This window comes from Arvicola amphibius, chromosome 4 (assembly GCF_903992535.2).
Source record: "Arvicola amphibius chromosome 4, mArvAmp1.2, whole genome shotgun sequence".
NCBI classification, from domain to species: Eukaryota; Metazoa; Chordata; class Mammalia; order Rodentia; family Cricetidae; genus Arvicola; species Arvicola amphibius.
This window is the reverse complement of record NC_052050.1, coordinates 97118706-97128830: the sequence shown is the minus strand read 5'-3', so window position 1 is coordinate 97128830 and position 10125 is coordinate 97118706. Positions and strand designations below refer to the sequence as shown.

Below are 10125 nucleotides of genomic sequence, written 5' to 3'. Positions count from 1 at the left end.
TGAGCACAAGCTGCTGTCTACTGATGTCACAAGGAGGAGCAAGCAGATTCCATCATACGAAGTAAAGCCCCAACCCTGCTACAAGCATGCCAGTCATATAGCGTGGCACTCCTGTCAGTCTCAAACCATGTTCCCACATAATCTTCACACACCTCAGCTATTCTAGACTGCAATCCAGAAATTCTCTTTTCCAGGAAAGGACACTTGAACCAACGACATAACAGCTTTCAGAAAGGTAAGAAAGGTCACAGGCACTATATATGTGTGACATGGATGTCCTTTGTTTCCAGAAACTTCTTTAACTAAGCAGATGAACATTTACTTTTAAACATGATGATTCCAAACAGCATCAGGTCTGAAGATTCCCAAACTTTGTAAAATCCAAGTAGTGTGTCTCACAGTGACACCAGCCTGTCACCCTAGAATTCAGGAATTCCAGAAAGTGAAGTCGGGAAGATCGGGGGTTCAAGATCAGCACTAGGTACATAAGACCTTGCCTCAAAAATAAAAGCCCACAAGCCCACAATCTAATACAAATGTATCACTAATAAATGTTTCTATGTAGACCGTAATCATAATCTAAAACTTTACGACTCTGTGCACAGTACTTCCCTAAGACTAACCAACCAGGCTGCCCCCATCTCCAAGTAGAGAGCTTCTGAAAAACCTCGCTATCCTGCACCTCTGATCACAAGTTAGCCATTCCTTCTTATATCTAAACTTTGTGATTACAAAGTTACTGGAACTTGATGACCAAAATAAAACCAGACAGGATACTATCCTTTTAGTATGTTCCATGATTGACTCAATTTTTGATTTAAGGTATATGTCACTACCTCAGTCAGGTAAACGACACTGAAAGTCTTTAGATTTAGCCAAATATCAAATTAATTTTGCTCTCTAAAATACTAACTTGAACCCCTCAGTGATATTCAGAACGTTGAAGTGGAGGAATGAATCCAGCCTCTTCCTGTCAGGTTATAGTTAACAAAACTTCAAACACTACCTAGAGACGCAGACTCTGGCTCATGACAAAGATAGAGCTCTCCCACACTCAAGTGCTTAGCTTCAAGAGCAACCCATTCTCTTCGTGATCAACTGAAAAGGCCAGGCAAGAACCATGCCAGTAAACTGTAGCACTCAGGCAACCGAAGCAGGAGGATGGCATACCTGAGGTCAGTCTGAACTTCACAGAAGACCTGTCCAAAAAATACAGCAAAAGTCAAAAAAAGTCAATGTTGTTTTTAAAGAGTACTATACAAGTATGTGGTCTTTTTTTGATATTATGCACCTAAACTGGCAAATGGAAATTTCCAAAAGATTCTGAACTATGTCAGACTAAGTTCTGCTAAGATTAGAAAATCCTTCACTTTTGTACTGGTGGGTCTCAGGGTTACTCTTTTCTGGTAGAATCTGGAAACAGGGACAGAGCAGAGGGTGAGGGCAGGCTAATGAGGTGAGGAAGGTACTAGATATTGAATGCAATGGAAAAAAGTAACGGATGCTAAAGTTTTTAAAAAGTTTAATGGAGCCAATAGTTCGGCTTATAAATTGTGTTCTGGCAGACATTAGACCTGCTTTCTCTTACCAAAGAAAATGGCACGTTTTATCAAAATTTGACAACTGAGAGTAAAGGGCACTGAGATTCAGCTTCAGAGCACCAACTTAAACCAAACAACAAGAACATCGTTATTCAACTTGGACAGAGGAAACAGGACCAAGGCAGGAAGAAAGATGAAACGTGTTCCTCAGTCTCAAGTCCTTTAGGAGCAGGAGCTCTGTCTTCTTGTCGGCAGCCATCACACCATCAAACCCCAACTCCAGAATATATATTCACAACCACAGAAAAGCAAAAGTGAACTCCATAACTTGGTATATCCCAAGGGAAGCCTGGAAGTACTTGTGATGCACAGGCTTGTCCGTTTAAGGTAAAACAACAAATTGCTGTAATTCTTCCTGCTTTTCAAACAAATAAAAGAAAGCTCCACTTTTGCAAAAATTGAGAAATACCTTATTTTCATTCCTAGTTTGAATATGGATTTCACTGTCTTAAATAAGGGCTATACCTACAATGAATACAGAACTTCAATCCACACAACATTCCTAACATTCCACTCACGTCCCACTCAGTCAGCAATGGTTAACTTAGCAAGGTCTCTTCACAGAAAGGTATTATTAAATGGCCGACAAAATTGCAAACTTTTAACAAAGTGCTATAATTATCAGAAAAACCCTTACACTGATTTGCAATGATTATTAAGGATAAAAATAGAAGCAACTGAACTGGACTACAAGTTTGCACAGAAACATTTTCACTGTCCTACTTGATATATAATATCACAGGATAGAATGGATCACAGTGCCTGGCAGGCTGACATCAGTCTTCTACATAGACTACCATTCAGTTCAGGTAGTAAAAATGCAGATGAAACATGCTCTAAAATGTTGCAGCTACAAGAGGTCTTATATTTACCCAAAGAGGACTCTGAGAGCTTTTATTTGGGTCTACCTAACATCTAGAGAATCTCCATGCGATCTCATCTTTTCCAGAAAGAAATTCCAAACTGCACTTCTGAGAGGAATGGAGGAACAGGAAAAGTTGGATTTTACTATTTAAGTTACGTTCACATTAGTAGCAGATAAAACATATTTATCATCTTTTACCCACTATGACAACTACACACAGTAGGGCATCCATAAAAATTAAAAAAAAAAACTAAAGAATAAATACCTACTCCCACCATCCATTTCCTCTCACTACTACCAAACCAAAAAGGAAGCCCACTCTCAAAGATCATGACCCATTTTTCAGGTCACTCTGAATGCAGCTTGTGTTTAACCAGAAGTAAAGTGCCTGGCATAGGAAGTAGTACTTGTTTTAAAACTGAGTATCTGAAGCCTACAGGGTTATTCTGGGGACAGGTTAATAATATTGCTATTTTCAGAGCACTAACACACACAAAGTGAATCCAATAAAGGTCTGTGTATTGATTCAGTATTAAATATTACTTGCATGACCATCATAGCACCTCTTTACATCTCACAATCACCACGGTTAGAACTGTTTTGAAAACTAAAAACTGGGCATAATCTGATAATCAGAAATTGCACGCTAAGGAAACCAGGTGCATGGTTCAGTGTGGCCACAAAAATGGAAGCCTGCAGATCTGGCTTACTAGCCAGATCAAGGTTTTAACAATTGTAGGAACCTGGCAATACTGTTTAAGCAAAAATACTCAACACAGCAGGAAATGGACCAAAAAAATAAAAATAAGAAAGCATTCTATAACCAAATAAACATCTGATATTTCCTTTCCCTTTGAGAATAAATACAGTTAAGGTCACTTTTAGCCTTGGAACGGATATGTTTGCCTATGATGATCTTGCTAATGACTACACAATTATCTCTCATGTCCTCTGCTAGGATTATAGTTTGAGAAAGCCATAGTTACAGGAGGCATCTACTGTAAATACCTAGAACTTCCTTTTATGGCAACCAATAGAGAATTCACTTGTCTTAAACAGTGAACAAGGGAAGATGGCCTCATGTTTCCTTTGCAATAATAGTATATGTTGAGGATCGAGTGGCTTTCAAGCAGCATGGTGGGTGTGAAAATGTCTGCAGTTTAGAGCATTCTGTTGCGTTTATGGGTTGGTGAGTCTGTAATGACATCGCCACACTGGGCTGAGGTACGCTTTCTAGTTCCACCATTGTCCAAGTGGAGTGCCATTTCTTCTGTTATGAAAGTGTTCAAATCGACATCATGGAGTCCATTTCTCCTTCGACTAGCATTCGGTCCACTGCTTACATGTGTAGGAGAGCCTGGGGTACTCGAACGCACGCTTATACTAGCCATTGCACCACTAAGACCTAGGAAGAAGAAAAGAGGTTTTAGAGTTGCTCAATTAGTCGACCCTTCTGAAAGCAACCCACTCTATTTTCAATGTTGTCACAGTGTCAAAGAGTGCCTGCTGGCATTCTTTGTAACGGGTCAGCAGTGAATAGTTAAATTTATTCTGTAAGGACCAATCATCTGGCTTTGACCTCCGTTTTCTTGGCAATACAACCATTATTCGTAATAATGGCAATTAGCAATGATGGAAAGCTGCATGTATTAAGTACTGTGCTAGGAATACAAAGATATGAGTCTCCCATCTATACTATTAGGCAAGTGCTATATACAATTTACAGGAGATGCATGCTTGAAGCAGGGCATTTTATTTGGTCCAATGTCACCATTCTTACAATGTCTCTGTAATGTGTCTGTGCATGATGTATGTAGAGAAAGCAAGAAAACATTTCTAGGTCTGAGTAGACTTAGTCCAACAATCCTTTTAGACAAGGTGACTGTACAATCTATAATCCCAACACTCCATTATTAAGCCTGAAAAAAAAAAATCACTGTTAAAAATGATACTGGACCACTGGTGGGGATGCCCTGGACAAACAGGGCACTTATTTTCCAAGGTCTGGCCTGTATCTGGCAGACACCCTTAAGAGAACAAGAGCCATCCCAATCCTTCAGGGATGAAAGAGTAAGGAAGGGTGGGGTAAAGAATCTTCTTTCATGTTCAGGTTCTTAAGTCTCAGCACTAACTGTTGAATCTTTGTTGCTTAGAACAGGAGTAGTTAAATAAAATACACATTCTGCTCTGAATATTCAGGATATGCCTGCAAAAGCCATGTGCCTGACCAGGACATATAAACTATAACATTATAGTTTAAACACTAGTATGGACAATCCATCTCCCATTTCATGAATTTCTCCCTCACTCAAATTTTGCCACTGCCTGAATAAAGAGAATGATCTAGAATCACTGAAGTTTCCAAGAGTAACAATTCCACCTGATCTTTAAAACAAAATTTGAGGTTTGATCTAGTAAGGCCATACTCCCCTATTTTGAATTCTATTTTTAAAAAAAAAAAAGTTTGAAGATTAAGTGGAAAAACTATGCATCTACCAATTCAAATCTACTAAATCCCAAAGTTGTTCTTACTACACAAAGACTTCTCCCACTTCCCTGTCTTTCAGTCACCCAACCAGGCCCCCGCCCCTCCCTATTGTAACCCCATAAAGATTCACCTTTTTTTATGATGGTAATCTGGGGAAAAACAAAAGTGTCCCTCTTTACCCCTCTACCTTTCAAAGGCCAGCTCTTGCTTGATTTTGGTTTTCTTTCTTTGGGGGTGGGAAGGCACTGATCCTGGCATGCTTCCCAGGTCAGGAAGGTAGTCCTCAAAGTAACCCTAAGATATATAGCTCTGTGACTCCAAGATTCAGCAAGCTAAGACTACAATACAAAAGTATCCCCCACCCACCCACCCAAGGTCATCAGGTAGTAAGCAATAGGCTGAGTCTCAGCAAAAGAGGGCAAAGGGAGTCCACACACTCGCTAATGAACTGTTCGTTACACTGCCTCCTCGTAATATAAAAACTGTTAGGAGGACGAAACACAAGAATTGCCATTAAGTTCCAGGTCAAGAGTCTATTCTCAGAAATCTGTCTCTCCTCTCTCTCACACAAGTCAAGACCCTATTTTCAGAAATCTGTCTCACACATACAGGTCAAGACCCTATTCTCAGAATCTCTCTCACATACATACACACAACTAATTTTTTTAAGTAGTTTTAGGGTTCAAGGCTAGCCTGCCTCTTAGACTCATCTTGACAGCTCTTCACCTTTTTATCCTACGCGAAGACTTACTGTGTATCACCAGTATCTATGATTAGTGGTTCTTTTTGAAGTCAGTACTAAATTTTTTTTCCAACTTTGCTCAGCCAGAGTCCATAAGGCTCACAACTCTCCTGAGATTACTAAGTCTGCTTTTCTCTTTTAGCCTCATGATGGTGCTTCCTTCCCACTTGATACTTTCCACTCCTTTCTGTCCTCCCCACCTACCAGCTGCTTCCTCAGCTGCCCTATAGGTTTTCCTTCTGCCCCTTTGACAGACAGGTGTGTCACATATTGGGAGTTCTTTCACCCCTTAGCTTATAATCTGTAACTTGTTCTCATAGGCCTACTCTTCATTTCTAACTGCTTCCTGAAGAGCTCAGACTTAATAGCTCCATGAGGAACAACACTTCTTTGTCCTCAACACAGAGGCTTAAACAAACAAACACAGGGAAACCAAAATCCAGAGCTTATGCAGCACAATCAACCATTTCCTCCTATGGGCAGGCTTTCACCATCTACCCGAAGGACTTAACACACTGCCTGGTACTGAATACTCACAGAATTCTAATAAAGAACAATGCTTCAGAGTCCTGCCCCACGTTTCAAAACTCATTGAAATCCAGGGCTTCATTTCAGGAAATAAACCCAAGTTATTGCTGGTTAGTCACTTAAATCAATGCCATCACTTTAGATTCAACTATCCATCCAAGTTGCTGTTTTTTTTATTACCCCTACACAGAGACCATTAACAACTTGCTGAGAAAGCCCTGATTTTCTTCCTAGCCCTATGGGCAATAACATCCTACTAGATGATATCCAATGGTTCAAAAGCCATCTGTACTTGCCCTACCTCCTGTTTTTAAGTAGATCAGGCAGGGCTTACACTCTACCTGCATTTTCTTCCTGAAAGCTGGAACTAAAGACATGCAAGGACCACTTTTCTCGTGTGTGTGTGTGCGTGTGTGTGTGCGTGTGTGTGTGTGTGTTGTGTGTTTAAAAACAGGGTCCTGCTCTTTGTAGCTCAGGCTAGCCTCAACCTCACAACAGTCCTGCCTAAGCCTCCCAATTGCTGAATTACAAGTCAAGTTACAATGAACAGTTACCATCATTTATATTTGCTCCAGAATGCAGAGGTTCTATAGTAATTCTACTGTAAAATCTGAGAGCTGGGCAATAAACTGGTCTACTTCCATAATTCAGGATCCCTTTTGCAAATGAAACTACAAGGGGACTTCAATCAGCCAACGCATACTCTTCATAAATGTTCATGATGGTGATGACAGCTACCAAAGACTCAAAAGCACTCCAGCAAGGAGCAGACTAGTCACTTCCAGCCAATGTTTATTGATTAAATTCTCCATGAAGAAGAAAATACATTATGCAGCAATTTGGCCAATCTGAAAATCCCCATAACACCTGGAAAAGCATCTTTCTCTACAGAGTACTGGTTTTAACTTCATGGTGCATGTCACCTATCCTCAGCTATGACAATCTTTTCAAAGTTTGAGTCACTAATGTTCCCCAAAGAAGACTTTTCACAAGTGTCAAAAACAAAAATTAAGATTACAACCACAGAGGGGGAAAAGCAATTTTAAACAGCCCAAATTTTATTTTGAAAACCAGTGACAGCTAATGAAGCCACTTTAGAAATCTTGCTCTGCCACATGAACACAATCAGCCCATACAAGTACAGAAAATCTAAACATGCTTCAGAACTAAAAAACTAAGTTGTACGTCCTTAGGACATACAACTTAATTTCTACTAAAAATGTGTTTTTCAAGCAGACTATGAAAATATCATTTGACAGAAGCAGAATAGGTAGCATTAGACAGAAAAGTCTCAATTGTTTAACATAAGATAACAAACTCACGCTTTAATGTTTCTGCATCCATTTGAAATGAGCAATATAGTAATTAAAAAAAAAAAGCTTAGGATGATTTAATCATTCGTTGAAAACTCCCAGTGGTGTGGAAACAAGTTTACAGACCAGGTTATAGAAATCCAGATTACATGGAAATCATTAAAAATAGCACATCACTATTATTTGCAAACCATTTCATCATTTCATACTGTAATATGAAAATGCTGTTTGAATAATTGATTACATAAAACTCCAGTTTCCCAGCATTAAGTCACAGAGAAAGAACAAATCCCCACTCAGAAAACCTCACAGCCCAATTGAGGCTGCCATCTATGCTCTCCTGACTTTCAGCACCAGCCCTAGAGGTGCACAAGATAATGGCGAACCACAGGTTCAGGTCCCTCCGCAGACTGCTCAACCAGCATTATCTGGGGAAAAGCGAGGGGGGGGGTGTTAGACTAAATCCCTCAGACTTTGAAATGGTATCAACCTGCCTGAGAGAGCCCTAAAAAGTTGGCATTCTCTTCCTCTGAAATGAATTGTATACTCAAGTGTGAGTGCGCCCTGTGCAATGTGCTGAGTGAGGTGCAAGCACGTGCAGTGTCAATGTCATGTAGTGTTTTAGAGTTCAATCATTTAAAAAAACAAAAAAAACAACAAAAAAAAAAAGAACAATACTACCAGGAAGGTTCTGGTCATTTAAAAGTAGATACCACTCCCCACCCCAATCTGTAAATTATAATACTGAATTTTTATTGAAGTAAAGCACACTAAATCATGCCAATTACAAAGGTACATGTGTCACACCAAGAAAACATTTTCAGTTATACTGACAGCCCAAAATGCTTTCCATTTATCAAAGACATCATTTTTGAAAGACAGTTTTTAATGCCACAGGAAATAAGATTAACGACGTTAAGTAAGAAATGTAAGATACAGTACCATATATGCAATATGATCTTAACTGTGAAATAATATTTATACATTGAAAAAAAGGCTAGAAAAATTAATCATTTGGCTGTATTTGTTTTTATAGAGTGAAATCACAAGATATTGAACCTTTTTGCTTTTGGGAAATTTTCCAAAATGAAACTCATATAATTCAACTGTCTAATAGCTACCAACAGATTACTGAATAGGTACTAGGGTAATTAAACTGGCTTTGAGATCTCATAGCCTTTTAATTTTTCCACTACAATATCCAACACAATGTTATTACAAGTCCAAGAAAATTCTGTTTTATTAATATTGAATACCTAGTCTATCTCTAATACCTTTGGTTATTTAATATCCTTAATGTACATAAAATATCAATCTGAAATTAATGTGATTATAAGTGCCCTGCTATAATTTTATTGGTCTTGAATTCTGGTTTGAGGAAAGACAGTAATTGTAAAAGTTCGTTCTAGGCATTTGTAGTGCACACTTTTAATCCCAGCAATTGAGAGGCAGAAGCAGGTGAATCACTATGAGTTCGAGGCCAGCCTAGTCTACAGAGTGAGTTCCAGGACAGCCAGGACTGTTACAGAGAAACCCTGTCTCGAAGAAACAAAAAAGAAAATAGAAAGCCAGATGGTGGTGGTACACACCTTTAATCCCAGCACTCAGGAGGCAGAGATAGGTGGATCTCTGTGAGTTTGAGGCCAGCCTGGTCTACAGAGAGTTCCAGGACAAGCTTCAAAACTACAGAGAAACCTTGTCTCAGAAAAAAACAAAAAACAACAACAAAAAGAAAATAGGGGAAAAAAATCAAACGTAAGTGATTAAGAGACTGCTTTGGTGCCGAAATCTCTTACGCAAGCTCCAAGGATGTTTTTTAAACCATCTGCTGAAAATCTATCAACAGTTCACATACTTCAACAGGATGCACCTGGCTACAATATTCACAAGCACCACAAAATTCCACACACCAGGATTGTTTCTCCTCAGGGTAAAAAAAAGGGGGGGAGAGGTTCACTTGTGGGCCGTGAAAGATGAGCAGACAGCAACAAACTCTCAAAAGTTGGTCCTAGCCAGTCCTCTGCCATTAAAAAAAAAAAAAATGCAGTTTCTTCTATACTATCTCTTTTAATAACTTTTAAGCATCTGTGTTAGCTCTCAAGATAAAAGTTCTCATGTTATTGCTGAAGTATCAGAAGGGATGGTAGAATGAAAGAAAGGAAGAGAACCAAAGTAAGTTCTTCCAGGTACTGTCAAGTGTCCTATTTATCATAGATCTCCTAAATGTAGTTACTTCTCTCTTTAAAAATTATTCTGCCACATATAAGTCCAAGCATGTTCCAAAATAACCACTGTGAGTCTGTAGTGAGAAGAAAATCTGCTGGTTCACGAAGCCTAAAGTCACACCTTTACTTTTGGGGTTCTTAATGCTTCATGTGTGAGGAATTAGGAATTCTAGGTAAGAATTCTTGTCACATATTATATTACTAAATTCAAATTCCTAATACTGCCTTTTCTTACATACCCTACCTAGAAACTCTAGAGCCTAGGAGCTACCAAGGAACTTAACTGACTTAGGCTAAGGATGGAGCTTAGTACTTACAAGAAAGCCCAGAGTTCATTCAGAACAAGGAAAATAAATATCACAA

The 10125-nt window shown here is 39.0% G+C and overlaps 1 protein-coding gene across 1 annotated transcript in view; it reads right to left on the bottom strand.

Moving 5' to 3' along the window:
- Positions 1-1505: 1505 nt before the first annotated feature.
- C4H16orf72 (chromosome 4 C16orf72 homolog) overlaps positions 1506-10125 on the bottom strand; it is a 30524-nt gene continuing 21904 nt past the window's right edge. The window contains exon 4 of the mRNA XM_038328993.1: positions 1506-3871. Coding sequence (XP_038184921.1) covers positions 3627-3871 — 245 coding nt within the window. The 3' untranslated portion in view covers positions 1506-3626. The remainder of the gene's footprint in view (positions 3872-10125) is intronic.